This window comes from Podarcis pityusensis, assembly GCF_964106645.2.
Source record: "Podarcis pityusensis genome assembly, chromosome: 9".
NCBI classification, from domain to species: domain Eukaryota; kingdom Metazoa; phylum Chordata; class Lepidosauria; order Squamata; family Lacertidae; genus Podarcis; species Podarcis pityusensis.
This window is the reverse complement of record NC_138034.1, coordinates 32393802-32410274: the sequence shown is the minus strand read 5'-3', so window position 1 is coordinate 32410274 and position 16473 is coordinate 32393802. Positions and strand designations below refer to the sequence as shown.

General features: G+C 43.4%; 1 protein-coding gene across 5 annotated transcripts in view; it reads left to right on the top strand.

Moving 5' to 3' along the window:
• The window catches only part of PALLD (palladin, cytoskeletal associated protein), a 224701-nt gene that overhangs the window by 190507 nt on the left and 17721 nt on the right, over positions 1 to 16473 (top strand). For all 5 annotated transcript variants that reach the window (XM_081021668.1, XM_081021669.1, XM_081021670.1 and 2 more), the window contains 5 exons: positions 903 to 1038; positions 1872 to 1973; positions 3713 to 3763; positions 4955 to 5176; positions 11904 to 12053. In XM_081021668.1, the coding sequence (XP_080877794.1) occupies positions 903 to 1038; positions 1872 to 1973; positions 3713 to 3763; positions 4955 to 5176; positions 11904 to 12053 (661 nt within the window). The remainder of the gene's footprint in view (positions 1 to 902; positions 1039 to 1871; positions 1974 to 3712; positions 3764 to 4954; positions 5177 to 11903; positions 12054 to 16473) is intronic.

Below are 16473 nucleotides of genomic sequence, written 5' to 3'. Positions count from 1 at the left end.
AATAATAATAATAATAATAATAATAATAATAATAATAATTTATTTATACCCCACCCATCTGTCTGGGCTTCCCCAGCTACTCTGGGCGGCTCCCAACAGAATACGAAAAACACGATAAAACATCAAACATTAAAAACTTCCCTAAACAGGGTTGCCCACAGATGCCTTCCAAAAGTCAGATAGTTGTTTATTTCCTTGACATCTGATGGGAGAACGTTCCACAGGGCAGGCATCACTACCAAGAAGGCCCTCAGCCTGGTTCTGTAGGTCATGCTAAGAAACAGATTAATAAGAACCTCCCTGTTCTGGCACACACACACACCCCAAGTTCTTACATGAACATAACAATTACATGTGCTCTGCCCATTTATTTGTAATTTTGTGAGTAGGATTTTATATATTGTTTGTGGTACGTTCAAGCAAATTACAGATACTGAGCCTACATGGAGTTTGAAATATTGCTATTCTAACTGATTTGAAGCTTTTTTTCTTATCAACACACACATTGTGTGTGTAAATCTTCAAGGAGAAGGTTTCACTTATTCATTCTAGAAAGAAATGAGTAATACCAGCTAGTTGCCAACACTGGGGCTGGCATTGTTGGGGACCTGCCAAGGTTCATACCACTAAAGGGGCCCCACTGTCAACCTCTGGCTCTTCCTGGTCCTGGTGGTCCTCCTTGCTGTCACTGCTTGTTCATGTGACCAGAGTGAGGTGATAGGTGTAATTGCTTGCCTTGGTCTCTCCCTCTGGATGGTTTTATTGATTGGAGGACAAGTGAACAGGGAGTGGGAAGAGGAGCAAGATGGAGATGGTGCATGAAACCACAATAGTCTGGGGTAACTGCTCTCTCTGTGTATAGCACCCACAGTGTCTGTAAATTATCTATGTTTTCTTTGCAGTGGATTTCCAAAGAAAACAGGCAGAACTTCTAGGATTGCATCTGATGAAGAAATTCAGGGTACAAAAGATGCTGTTATTCAGGACCTGGAAAGAAAGCTTCGCTTCAAAGAAGACTTACTGAACAATGGCCAACCAGTACGTAGCGGCAAGATCTTTATTGACAAAAATCAGTAGAGCCACATATTTGGTTTGGAGACACTTACAGTCATACCTTGGATCCCAAACGCCTTGCGAGTCGAACATTTCGGCTCCCAAACGCTGCAAACCCGGAAGTGAGTGTTCCGGTTTGCAAACGTTCTTTGGAACCCAAACGTCCTGACGTGAGTTCCTGCAGCCAAACAGACTTCTGGAATGGATTCTGTTTGACTTCCAAGGTACCACTGTATTTCGAATGTCCCGATGCGAGTTCCTGCAGCCAATCGGAAGCTACGCCTTGGTTTCCAAATGTTTTGGAAGTTGAACGGACTTCTGGAACAGACTCTGTTTGACTTCCGAGGTACCACTGTATTTTGGTTTTAATGTGTAGAATACAGCACATGGAAGGGGGGAAAGCACAGTTGTAAACTGGCAAAATAGACCTTGAAGTAAAGCAGACACTGCATAAGAAGAGAAATAATAGATGTGTAGTCTTACAATGGGTTGGAATTAGAGGTTCCCTTCCTCTGACAGGAGAGTCTTACTCCAATGAAAATAGCTCCTGAAGCCAACTTACTCTAAAACTTGTTGCTTAGATTAACGGCATGTAAAACTACAGAAGATAGGCTTCCTTTACGTACTTTATATAAGAGCATTTGCATAGGGGCTGTAAGGGTAAAATGTCCCTCCAGTTTTTGTTCAGGGGAAAAATGTGCCCTAGGGCATGGGCGAGTCTCAGAACTGACTCCTGAAATGAAATTGCTGTTTGCTGTGTTGCCCATCTGCTTACCAGTAACTGATGCTAATTTCTCCTTCTCTTTCCTTTTGTTTAGAAGTTAACCTACGAGGAGAAGATGGCTCGTCGACTGCTAGGTGCTGACAGCGCTGCAACCGTATTTAATATTCAAGAGCCGGAAGAAGAACTGGCAGGACAGGTGCGGCTACGTAGCTTTGCACTTGCACAGTAAAAAGAGCCAGTTTATTTCTCTTGGTTCTCTCTGCGCCTGCTTGTTTGAGGGCTGATTGAAAGCATTGCTTTTTTGCAGTAAAGGGAATCATGCCTGACTTGGGTTTTAGGCTTATACCGTGGATTATTGCTGAAGGAGGCATGCTTAACGTCCCCACACCTGATTCATGACTGCCTGAATGGAGTTTCCTTCTTTACGTGAAGGAAAAATAGACCAAGATCTAGAGGGTTTATCAATGTGCATCTTAGCTGCACTTGAATCCCATAATAGCATGCTATCCAGTATGCCCATAATTGAGAGAGCCGTGCTTCTGTTTTAGAAAAGGATTTTTATGCACATTCCAACTCTTGATGATATAGTCATCAAAGGACTCAATGAAATTTATTTTTAATGCCAAAGGTGTGCCAAATAGTTCCTGCCTTAGTCAGCCTCTCCAGTGTGACAAGTATTCTAGACGTTCTATCATCCACATGAATATGCATAACCGGTGCTTTTTTCTTTTAAAAAAAATGTTTTGGGGTACTCTCATTTTGACTCAGGTGAATTGCCATTTTATAGCTCAAATAGGGAAAAATAAATACAGTAAATGAGCAAAAGTACAAAGATTCGCAAAATGTTTAGGGGTATGTGTACTCCTTCGTCCTCCCAGAAAAAAAGCACTGTGCATAATGTTCCACTATTCCTGATAACATGGAATGTCTGAATTTGCCATAAACCTTTCCCCCACCCACAGAAAAAAATGTTTACTGGTATTTTCTCTGCCATTTTCCCTCTGCCATTAGTCCCTCTGGGGCTCCCTCCCATTTTTTGTATGTGTAGGAAGGAATGGATAGTGCCATTCTCTTCTTGAAGGTCATAGAAGTGCTCCTGTACTTCAGTAGCCAGTACAATAGGTGAGGGAGACAACCAGTCCTTAAACCAGGATAGCTAACCTGTCTCTCTCTGGGTATTCCTGGACTAGAACTCCCATTGTCCCTGACCATTGCCCATTCTGGGGCTGCTGGGTATTTAAATGCAACACTATCTGAAGAGCCACAGGTTATATCCATGAAGGATACAATAATGAAAAGTCCAAGAAAGTCTAAAGCTTTGATTAGGAAGTATACAGAAAGCCTTCACCAAAGAAACATGGATGTAGGCCCATCGGTTAAATTAACTACATGCATAATTTTAAGGGGTGGGGGAGACCTGAAGATTTTATGGGATGCCTAGACTGTGTCTGCTGGAAGAACTATTATGGTTGGGGCAATTGTTTAATCATACAGATGGATGCATGATTCCTCTTACATTGGCAAAACTGTGACATCTGAAGTTAGCCTGAACAAGAGAATAAAATCATGTAAATAAGGGTGATTTAGCCATAAGCAATATTTTAAACAAGACAGAGTGCTTTCTCCTCACAGGATAAGGTGGAAGTGAAATTTTAACATCTTCTCCTTTCTAGCCCCTTCTTTCCTTCTGATCTTTCACTGTCTCAAGATAAACCACGGTCTCTGCATCTTGTCATCATTTTTGCTTCATCAATAGGTAATCTGCACTTTGGGGCACAACCCAGGTCCAGAAGTGAGATGAAAAGTTGGAATAACTAAAATTATTTTTAGTTGAACTTGGCAATCTGAACATGTGGCGCATTCTGCTGAGTTCTCTCTGGCTGGAGTTGAGTCTCCTTACTTTCGGTGTCTATCTTCTTTTTCTGCCTTTTGCAGGGAACTGGCTCTCTCGGTGCTTCTGTAGTGACTCCCAAGGATGCTCAAAAGGTTTCGCTTCTCTTCTTTTTTCTTGACTTGCTGTCTGCTGACTTGTTTGTTTTCTGATGTCTTTTCCTTTCCTGACTTTACAAATTTCTGTTTCCATAAATTTATCTCTTTCTTTGTTATGCACAGTTTTTTAATGTTTGTGGCTAACATTTTAAAGCTTTGCTGTGCTGCACAGCCAGACCTTAGTTTATTTATGTGATACATTTATTGGATGGTAGCCACCAAGAGCAAGTTATCCTGCATTAACTTGACATCTAAAGGGATGGCTGTCTGTAGCTAATCTGAATGGAAGAATGTAGTGTTGAATTCTACCTGTTGTCTAAATGAATTCCTTGTTGGCACATGTAAGAAGGAACCCGCTGAATTTCAAAGTATTCTAACATTTCTATTGCATACAACCATCTCCCTCCCTTTCTGAATTTGGCACTTCAGTTGGCTTTTATTGAGAAAACAATAAATAATGGGAGGACATGGAATGTGACCATGTGGTAGGTCCTTGAAAGTGCACTGCACAATTTCCCAATCTCCAGCTATGCCATAAATTCACTGTTACCATATGCAGTCCCTTTCCCAGTGCAGGAAGATGGTAATACTGGATTTACCATACTGCTGTTCTATCTGCACAAGCATTGCCGTTTGCCCCATGAAATTTTTGGAGATGTGGTGGAGGAGATGCCCCATTGCACAAATGGAAGTCCTTGTGCTGGGCTTCCGCTGACAAGGCTAGTTAGATGAATCCCACCCAGAGATTCTTATGTTTTACATTCAATAATACAGTTTTCTTCTTTAAGTGCAATCCTAATGGATTTTGTAATTATATATATATATATATATATATATATATATATATATATATACACAGTGGTGCCTCACAAGACGAAATTAATTCGTTCTGCGAGTTTTTTCGTCTTGCAAATTTTTCGTCTTGCGAAGCACGGTTTCCCATAGGGTATTAACGGTTTTAAGAAAAAGGAAACAAACTTGCAAGATGTTTTCGTTTTTCGTCTTGCGAAGCAAGCCCATAGGGAAATTCGTCTTGCGAAGCAACTCAAAAAACGAAAAACTCTTTCGTCTTGCGAGGCATTCGTCTTGCGAGGTACCACTGTGTGTGTGTATGTATATATATATATATATATCTGGAGAATGAAATTAACTAACTGGAAACTTAGCTGAGCTTTTCTTGTTTGGTAGGAATACAAAGTCTCCAGTTTCGAGCAGAGGCTGATCAGTGAGATTGAGTTTCGGCTGGAGAGGTCTCCTGTAGAAGAGTCTGATGATGAGGTCGAGCATGGAGAAGAAGACCCGGAGAACAGTGTGGCACCGTATTTTGAGATGAAGCTGAAGCATTACAAAATATTTGAGGGAATGCCAGTCACCTTCACCTGCAGAGTGGCTGGAAACCCAAACCCAAAGGTAAGAGAAAAGAAACTTAATTGGAGGTGCACACAAAGCGTCAGTGGGCTTTCGGTTGAAACATAGAATCATAGAGTTTGATGGGACCCTGATGATCATCTAGTCCAACCCCCTGCAATGCAAGGAATTGTCATGTAATTCTACTCAGTATTGATCCAGAGCAGAACTCCATTGTATAGTTAGCAGAGTAAAAACTTAAACACGTTGCAGGATTCCCAAAAAGGACCAGAGGCAATTAATATTTCATCCAGCAGAGCTTTACTGCTACTGAAGGCAAATGAGCAGAATGGTCACAAATCCAATACATTCAGGATTGGCACTGTCCATAAGAAATCCAGTTGCAGCAGACTTAACTTAAACTTCTAAGTCTAAAGCCTTAATACTAAGCATACCATGTACAAAACACCACAACAGAAGGAAGAGAGGTAGAAAAAGAGAAGTGAAACTCCTACTTGCTTTACATTTATAGTCAGCATTACCTTGACAAAAACAGATAAGAGAACCAGTTTAAGCCAGCTGTACTCAATTTCTCTGAAGGAATAACGCAAACACCATGAACCCTCTGCTTGTTTCTTTCACACAGAGAAGCTTCCAGAACCCTCTTGAATTAAGTAGAATAGGAAAGATCAGATCAATATTTCTGACTAAGAAATGCAAACTGACAGGAATATGCACCTGTCCCTTACAGAAATCGAACCTGCAACCTTGGCATTACCAGCACCATGCTCTGTTCAATTTCTCTTTTGGTTAAATGTGCTCAGCAGTTCACACAAATGGAGCCTATGGTCGCCAGATTTCACCCTGTGGCAGCTTTCAGCTCCCAGTTCAATGGCCATGTAATACCAGAGCTCAGGTTGTCTGTGCATCCTTGTGGTAAACAAAGCTGTTTGGGGATCCTATCATGTGGAACTTTGTGGAGCGAAAAGCCCATACAAGGCATCATAGCATTCTTTGATCATGTGGAGTGAGATGTGTTTGCTGAGTACCTAATTAGGTCTATGAATTTGGAGTTTTCTTTCCTGCGGGCTCTTGTTGTCATCCGCTTGGTGTCAATAGCAGTGGTCACCTATGCCTAGAATTGCAAACCCTGACAGAAACATAGTGGCCAAGAACTCCCCAGAACCACTACCATGGTTTTTGGAAGTCTCATCTCTCTTCCCGTGACAATATATGTTCTGAAACGGGGGCCAATTATTCACCCTGAGTCATTCCCAATGACAGAGCCAAGAATCGTTTGTATCAGAGGAATGCTTTATTTCTACTCTTCGCATATTTGTTGAGAATGGTTTGCCATGGAGATAGGGAATCTTTTGCACAAAGTCTTGATATACTCTTGGCTGGCAAAGCCTAACCCATAAAAAAGCCTCTCTAAAAGGGCAAGAAGTTGAAGTCACAAATTGGATCACCACTGGGAGTTGTTGTCAGATCAGAGGCTTTGCAGTATTATATATCTGATGAAGATATCAGCATGTATAATTAAACTGACTTAATGACATCACCAGGCTTATTTTATCTTCCTGATTCCCTGTAACTGCTTAGGCCTGTACCCTTTGTCTGAGGTCACTCTGCAACATAATATTTTAGCACAGTTGATCAATGAACAAGATCCGTACGTAGTTCTTGTCAGGTCTTGCTCTAAGATTCAGTTCTGGATAACATGTGAATAACCAGTTTTGATGTAAGATTTCTTCCACAAGCATGCATTCAGGAAGTCATTTCAGGAAATGATCTTATGTTTTCCAAATAATACAAGTTGGGTACTGAAGGGGCCTGCAATGGTTTATGGCCAACTCCCTTTTCAAGAACTTAAAAACCAGTTGTGAAAAGAACTCTTCTGAAATTCTGGGAGTTCTTTTTGACCTAATATACATTTCTACTACTATTATAACTATTACATTTATTATCCAGCCACTGGAGGTGATTGTTACAGGAGGCAAAAACTTTTAATCATTATTATATTTTTAGTTATAAAAAAATTATAATCCTGCACAATTTTGAAAGTATGCCCAGTTTTTTTTTATTTTTGAGCATTCAAAATTTTATAGTGAGCTACAAAACCTTTTGGAGCAGATGCAACTCTTTCTATCAACAGTTTTATTGTTCACATTCTCAAAAACTGAAAATTGAGATCTTGAAAATCTTGCATTTCAAAATTTGATTTGTGGTTCTGAAATTTAGGTTTCTGTACTTAAAGCTTGAGAATTTTTCTCCAAAATTCACTGCAAAAATAGACAAAGGCAACATATATGTGATAATGGTAAATTTCAGGGGGAAAAGACTATGGCTTTGGGGCAGGATTGACATCCTGCATTAATTGTTGCATAGCAGAATTAAAAAAAATAATAATGAAAAAAACCATATTATGCTACTTTATAGTTGTGTTAATCTAGGACACCAGGTATTTACTGTATCGCTACTTCCTGGCAAGCCTTCTGATTCTGTAATGAAAGAAGTGTGTTATGTTATAAAACAATTACTGGCTCTTACAAGATCAACAGATGTCAGGTAACATTACGAAATCTGAAGTGTACAAGTTCAAACTTATTTTTGAAGCTTTACTTTTGCTAAGTCCTATAGGTTTATAAATGATAACATGCCTTTTTATGTGAAACAGAAAAGTGATGTCAGTGTAGGAAAGCACATTAACAAGCCCTTGTTGCAGCATAGGCATTTTGCAGTCCTGCACACACATGCAGTAGGAAGAGATACAGCTGACTGCTGAGTGAAATTGACGCACGGTACTTCTCAGTGCCAAAGAACCTTACATGGAAGTATGAACTCCCAGGAGCTGGATGGATAATAATTATTGTTGTTGTTGTTGTTGTTGTTTTATTTATTATTTATACCCCGCCCATCTGGCTGAGTTTCCCCAGCCACTCTGGGCAGCTCCCAATCAAGTGTTAAAAACAGTACAGCATTACATATTAAAAACTTCCCTGAACAGGGCTGCCTTAAGATGTCTTCTGAATGTCAGGTAATTGTTTATCTCTTTGACATCTGATGGGAGGGCGTTCCACAGGGCGGGCGCCACTACCGAGAAGGCCCTCTGTCTGGTTCCCTGTAGCCTCACTTCTCGCAATGAGGGAACCGCCAGAAGGCCCTCGGCGCTGGATCTCAGTGTCCAGGCTGAACAATGGGGGTGGAGACACGCCTTCAGGTATACAGGACAGAGGCCGTTTAGGCCTTTAAAGGTCAGCACCAACACTTTGAATCGTGCTCGGAAACATACTGGGAGCCAATGCAGATCTCTCAGAACTGGTGTTATGTGGTCCCGGCGGCCACTCCCAGTCACCAGTCTAGCTGCCGCATTCTGGATTAATTGCAGTTTCTGGGTCACCTTCAAAGGTAGCCCCACACAGAGCGCATTGCAGTAGTCCAAGCGTGAGATAACTAGAGCATGCACCACTCTGGCAAGACAGTTCGCGGGCAGGTAGGGTCTTAGCCTGCGTATCAGGTGGAGCTGGTAGACAGCTGCCCTGGACACAGAGTTAACCTGCGCCTCCATGGACAGCTGTGAGTCCAAAATGACTCCCAGGCTGCGCACCTGGTCCTTCAGGGGCACAGTTACCCCATTCAAGACCAGGGAATCCCCCACACCCACCCGCTCCCTATCCCCCAAAAACAGTACTTCTGTCTTGTCAGGATTCAACCTCAATCTGTTAGCTGCCATCCATCCTCCAACCGCCTCCAGGCACTCACACAGGACCTTCACCGCCTTCACTGGTTCTGATTTAAAGGAGAGGTAGAACTGGGTGTCATCTGCATACTGATGAACACCCAGTCCAAACCCCCTGATGATCTCTCCCAGCGGCTTCATATAGATATTAAAAAGCATGGGGGAGAGGACGGAACCCTGAGGCACCCCACAAGTGAGAGCCCAGGGGTCTGAACACTCATCCCCCACCACCACTTTCTGGACACGGCCCAGGAGGAAGGAGCGGAACCACTGTATGACAGTGCCCCCAGCTCCCAGCCCCTCTAGACGGTCCAGAAGGATGTTATGGTCGATGGTGTCAAAGGCCGCTGAGAGATCCAGCAGAACTAGGAAACAGCTCTCACCTTTGTCCCTAGCCCGCTGGAGATCATCAACCAGCGCGACCAAGGCAGTTTCAGTCCCATGGTAGGCCTGAATCCCGATTGGAAGGGGTCCAAATGGTCCGCTTCCTCCAGGCGTGCTTGGAGTTGTTCAGCAACCACCCACTCAATCACCTTGCCCAAGAATGGTAGATTTGAGACTGGGCGATAGTTGGCCAAATTGTCCGGGTCTAAAGATTTTTTTTAAGAAGTGGTTTAATGACCTGCCTCTTTCAGCGGGTCTGGGAAGGCTCCCTCACAGAGGGAAGATTCACCATCCCGCAGAGCCCATCGCCCAGCCCTTCCCGGCTCGCTTTTATCAGCCAGGATGGGCAAGGATCAAGGAGACAGGTGGTCGGTTTCACTTGTCCAAGCAGCCTGTCCACATCCTCGGAGGTAACAGATTGGAATTGATCCCATGTAACAGGACCAGACAGAACTCTAGCACTCTCCCGCCCTGGCCCTGCTCCCACGGTGGAGTCTACCTCCTTCTGAATCTGAGCGACTTTATCTGCAAAAAACTTTGCAAAAGCATTGCAGGAGATCTTGGGGTCCCTACCAGGCCCCGGTGGTACAGGTGGTTCTGATAGACGTTCCCTTCATTTTTTTGCATAATGATCAAGCATCAGGAAAGGTTAGGATCTTCACAGAATTGGCTGTTGTAATCTATACAGTAATGGCTTTGGGTCATCTCTCCTTTTTGTGCTTTTGGGAATGTAATAATACAGCAAACATCGCTTCCAAGTGATTGAGGTCTCCAGGTGTCTTGAGAGTGAGGGTGCTCTGTTAATCCACCTCCTTGCCATGCTTCCTCAAAAAAAACCTTTTAACCAGGAGCTTTCAGGCAAGTTGCCCTGAGATTAAAGATCTTCCCATGAGTTCCTTGCACAAGTCTCTTCTTCATTCATGAATATCGGAAATGGGTAGTCAAGTGTGCCAGCGCCCTTGTAAGCTTACTCATTCAAAGAGGTAACTAATGCAAGAGGGATGGCTTAGTTTGTCAGGTCTGCTTGTACAACTGGGGGCCACATGTATTTGATGCTGTGGGAAATCCTGCTTCGCTTCCCACTACTGATGATTAACATGTGTACTGTTGCTATATCTGCCTGCAGCCTAAGCGTAACATCATGTCCTTCGATGTGGCGTTATTGAAGAAATCGGTTCTATCCCTCCATGAGTATTTTACAAGGCTTGGGAGTGGTCCTGAAGTCAAACAAATATAACTCTGTATACAGTAGCTAAGAGTTGGGAGGGGGAGATTGTTTGGGGGCCCCTTTCCACCCTTTGTAAATGAAAGTGACCTTTTCTGTCTTCATTTCAGAATTACTGATAACATTTCAAAGTAATTATAAGCAGCACATGTATTCTGCACTGATAAACTAATGCACGGATGTTAGTCTCGGTGCAAACAAATCCTGGGTGGCAATATCTGGTGAGGAACCCATTAGAGGGAAGGGCAGGAAGGAATGTTCACTGATGAAGATCAAGTCTAAATGCGTATCACCCTTTTTTGGGCAAACTTTTAGTTTTGCTCTGCTGGACAGAAGCTTGGCCTGCCCAGCTGAACAGTTTGTGAGCTGCAAAAAAATATCTGTAGGAAAGTAGCTCTCATTTGCCTTCTGGTTATCACAGCATTAGAAGAGTCCTGTTAGTGTGACCTGTGTGTGTTTGTGTTGTACGCTCATTTGGGAGGAGAGGGTCATGGCAGTATGTCCTACTCCATCCCACATACGTTTGTTGATTGTCAGAACAGACCCAGCACACACACAAAATGTGCACACAGCCAGGACCCTGCTATAATCAGGATCTCTGATTGCACAGGGGAGATTATATGCATGTTGTTCGTTCCAACAGTGTGTTGAATGCAATATAGGAGGGCCTCTCGCCAAGATTTGTCTCCCTCACCCACCACCATCCTGTATTCAGTGTAAAAACATGGGTCAAATGTACAAGGCTTTGCATTTTTCCATGTGTTGAGTTCACGAAGCTTAAACCACTCATAATGTCTGATAGATAGGGGTGCCTAGATAAAAATGTAAACCAACAAACCTCAGGCATGTCATTTTATAGATGGGGTGACACGCCACATAAGCAGGATATGGCAGGAATTCTGGTGTGGAGGAAAGTCACTGTTTACAACCTGCCCCTTTTTAAAAAAGAAAGGATGAGGTTAAAGTGACTTGAACAAAGTTGCATGAGATGACATCAGTGCAGTGCTTTTTAAGCCCAGTTTTGGCACTGTTGATTCTTGTCCCTCACTTTCCTGAGAAAGGTAAGGCAAGCATGGGTGTCTGACCAAGTTCAGACTTGTAGTTGTATCCAAGGTAAGGGAATAGGAGCAGGCTGTTTGTACCTGCACCTGGCCACCCTCCTTGCCCAGTTTTGGCATTGGTGACAGCCCTTAACTTTACAGCTCAACTTCTTGCAACAACAAGAGAGGACCACTAGCCTCCTCACACACAACAAGTGCAGATCTCCAGATGCTGCAAATAGGTGCACCAGCCACTGTTAGACATATGGAGAGCAAGAAACAAAAAGAGGAGGAAAGGCAGGGATTTGTTCCATATTCTTATTGTGCCTTTTGAGCCGGTGAGGCTAGTTCTGATTCCTGTATCTGCCTCCTTCATCTCTTACGTTTTGTTTTCTGACACAGATCTATTGGTTCAAAGATGGGAAGCAAATATCTAAAAGGAGCGAGCACTACAGGATGCAAAGAGAACCTGATGGGACCTGCTCTCTCCACACTGCAGCTTCCGCCCTGGATGATGATGGGAATTACACTATCATGGCTGCCAACCCTCAGGTAAACCAAGTCTTGACTTAGGAGTAAGCATACTCCTGGGCACAGATCTCGAAAGCATTTACAACCTGACTCTCAGTTAACTTAATTGATGGGTCATGTCATTTGGGATCAGATGATACTTAAAGCATCCATGTTCATCTCACACCAATAGGGCGGGACCAGTAGATGTTGTGCAAGCACATTTCCTCCAGGGGATTATTAAAAAGAAGGAGGTTTTTCTGTCGTGACCTGATTCTGAGCAACTGCCATCTAGGCGTTGTTCTTGTGCAACCTTAATGCACCCCATGTTGAGGATGATTAAGGTCTAAACAGTCATGCATACTTTACCCCTGATACTTTGTGATGGCCACCTGCCAGGGCTCCATGTCACCTGAGGGAAGGGGGTTTCTGGCTGATACAGGTGTTTCCCCCAGTTCAGCCCACCTTGACTAGTTCTACGAAGTTGAATTACAAATTCCCCCTAAAACCTCTTAATGGTAGTGCAGGTCATTGGCTTCTGAACATGTCGTTGTTAAAATCAGAGACCATACTGGTTTATGAAACAAGTAAATCATTTACTAAGAGTTTACTAAGATGGAAAAAGTATGGAGTTTTAAGAAAAACTATACAGTGCAAAAGTTACTGAAAACCAGCATATTCCCTTTTGAGCAAAATAAAGTAGATTAAAATGCCATCCACTTCCCTTGAACTTAATCAATCCCTCACCTCACTAGATTCACTGATGAAGCTTACTCTTGAGTAGCAGTCCTTTCTTCTTTGTCCTTCTTGCCACCTTTCTTCCCTTGGCTTGTAAAGCTTTTTGTTATCACAATGAGATCCACTTTGATCTAAATGTTTCTAGCCTGGCTACCTGCATAGATGGATTCCCCTTGCCGATCACAGGCTCCACACAACTGGCTATAGGAAGTCGTGGAGCCCCTCAGCCGAGAGATATGCCAAACTCCTTTTCTGTAATGAAATTCCCTCTTTCCAGTTGAGCCCCAGGGGCAGTGTGGAGCTTCACAAGTTAGCCCATGAGTACCCAAATAACAAGAAAGATAGGTATTCCCATATAACAGTCCATGCAACAAAGGAGCTACGGAGGTAATTATATGTTACGAGAAAACTGGGGCACCTGCCAATAGTGGCAACACTATGCTGAATCCCCACTCTGTCCCCCATAATAAAACTTACCCCTTGTCCTGATGTCCTCTTGGGTGTTTCCATATACCCCACCAGGCTAGCCAATGGTGTAGAGTGGCAAACTAACAAAGACATTGGGTAAGTTCTACTGCCTGTTGCAGAAAGAGAAGGGGTCAGCTTAACAGAGGGCAGCAGGATAAGCCGTGCTCTTTTAGTAAAAGTTAGAACACAAGTGTCTTGTGTGATTGCCAAGGGAAATAATACTTTTGCTTCTTAACCTGTGTTGCCCCTTGGGAACCTTGGGTCAACAAATGCTGCTCTGTTTAGGTAAAAGATTTCAGAAGCAAGGTCGAAAACCTGCTTGTCAACTAATGTGACCGCCAGAGCGGAATCCTCCAGAAGGAAAGTAGGCCCTTAACTGTTGGCACAGCAGTCTCACTGGGAGGTTGTTTCATGACAACCTGAGACCAAAGAAGTGGTGTTACTTGCATCTCCAGTAGGCTAGAGAGCAGGGGTAGCCAGTGCAGTGCCCTCCATATGTTGTTGTACTCCTGCTCCCATAAGCCCCAGCCGGCATGGCTAATAGTGAGGCATGCCCACTTGTTACTGTTGCTTCTTTGTTTTAAATGCATTTGTTGTTCTTTTGTTTTTAGCTGCTTCTAATGATTTTATGTGCAAATAGTGGTTCAGAAGGTGATTAATAAATTAAGCATAATAATAATAATAATAATAATAATAATAATAATAGGAATTGTGATCCTGCAATGTCTGGAGGGGCACCACATTGACAATCCCTGAGGTAGAGGAGTTTTTTTTATGGTACATTTATTACCACCCTTGAGTGTTTTAAAGCAGGGGTGTGAAACATGGGGCTCTCTCAGGTATTGTTAAATTACAGTTCCCATCACCCCTGAGAGTTGGCCATGATGGCTGGGGTTGATGGGAGTTGGGATTCTAGAAAGACGTACAGGGGCACAAGGTCCTCTTCTGTCAAGCTTCAGGGAATTGGCTTCCTCCCCGCCCCCTTGGCAGTAGATAAACAGAACAAAGGAAAAGGAGTCTTCTTACCAGTTAGAAACTTTAATAACCACAGCGAGAGAACAAAGAACACCTCTCCTTGAAATAGCGGCGCTCCCAATTAAATGCACTCCCCTCTCCATACCTATTAAGCTACGTTACTCCTGTGTCTTGTGATCTGGGCTTAGAGCTGCTATGTTTTCTGTTCTGCCACTTTCTGAGCTCTCTGGGACTTTGGGGAAGAGGGGTGGCTACTATCCAGAGACTATGAATCTGTTAACTCTTTCTCTTCTAGTGTTTCTTTTGCTAGCTGTTCCCCATTCAGTATTTCCCAGCTTCTGCCTTCTGAACTATGCCCCTCTGCAAACCACTGTTCCAAATCTACACTGTCCTTCTCCAGGGAAGAATCGGGATCTGGAGGAGGGGGTGACTCCCACCATTCTTCCTCAGCGCAGCTCTCCTCAGCACGGTCCCTGACATCATCCCTGGTTTAAAGCAACAACAGCCTGACGCTGTGCATAATTACTATTTGTAAGGCCATCCAACTGAGTGTGGGTTGTTCTCAGGCAAGGAATGGCAGCTGAAGTGTGCTTACTGGCACATCCTTTTCCAGACACCTACTTTGTTCCCTCCCTCTTCTAGATTGCAATCTTAAGAGTCAAAAGAATAAAATATATTTGGTGTAGCACCAAAGATCTTTCCAAACCCAAATTGCAAGTAGGATTACATTTTAAAATAATGAGCTCTATCACTAAAGCACAGCTTATCCTCTTTGAGAGTGTTGTAGTCTGTTATGAACGTTGCTAGGCTACTTAACCATAATGGTTCCATTGCTGAAAGGCTTGAGAGCCACCACTGTCCCCCACCCTTTTGTGTAAAATACATCGGACTTGGTTTGGTATCACAAATATTAGAAAACCATGAAACTTAAATGTTGAGTCTACAGAAAATTACTGCTGTGAACATATATAACATTTCCTATTATGCATGTAGACACTACAGTAGTAATTTCTGATCTCTGTTAGGGCACACTGCATTGCTGACAGAAATTGTGCCAGTTCAGACATAAGACTAAGCTATGTTGTAGCATTGCATGCACAAGACTTGAGTTCATCCCTTTCTCTTTCTCTGGTGCAGCCATGAGGAGGATATTGGAAGCTTCCACTTTTAAACTAAGAAGTGTTCTTGGTTACGTCTTAACTTGGGGAAACTTTGATTAGGTTAAGTTCAGGTTAATTTAATCAATTCAGGATGAAACCATGGTTCATGATCCTGACTCGTTTACTAGCCAGTTTAAACTAACCAGAGTTTATATAAGTTCCGACATAACAAGAAGCATCATTTAGTTTAAAAGCAGAAGTGAAGAATTGAGAGGACAGGATAGCTTCTGAGCCTAAGGCTCTCTCACATAACACCACCAAACCATAGTTTTGTGATATATCCCCAAAGGCCCATGGATAAAATAAAACCCCCTGTAAGATCCAAATATTTGTCCACAAATGAAGCAGACTGCTGTATCTCTCTCCAATCCAGTGTTGTGACCTTGCCTGCTTCCCATCTGCCTCTGCTGTGAGTGGGTTGTTTTGCCACATCTCTGCATAGGGACTTATAGGAACATTCAGACATAGCAGTTCTTTGCATCTTTGCACTACTGTAGCTTTGCCTCCACCTAATCAGGAGGCATTGGGACACAAGTGGTGCTGTGGTCTAAACCACAGAGCCTAGGGTTTGCCGATCGGAAGGTCGGCGGTTCGAATCCCTGCAATGGGGTGAGCTCCCGTTGCTCAGTCCCAGTTCCTGCCAACCTAGCAGTTCAAAAGCACATCAAAGTGCAAGTAGATAAAGAGGTACTGCTCCGCCGGGAAGATAAACAGTGTTTCCGTGTGCTGCTCTGGTTTCGCCAGAAGCGGCTTAGTCATGCTGGCCACATGACCTGGAAAAAAATGTCTGTGGACAAACGGCGGCTCCTTTGGCCTGTAAAGCGAGATGAGCGCACTACCCCAGAGTCGTCTGCAACTGAACTGAACTGTCAGGGGTCCTTTACCTAATCAGGAGGCATATCTAGGACAGGGTCTCATGTGGACACACAGGCGATACACCCATCTGAAAGCGATGCTGGAGACAGAGCCTAGTTGAGGAATAAGCCATTTCCAAATCCAGTTGCCACAGAGGCACGTGAACCTTAAGTCAATGCAGGGTGGTTGTTTTTTACCACTGAATGTTTGAGTGTGCATGCACTCAGGGATAATGTGTGGACTGGAACATAGCAGGGAATATACAG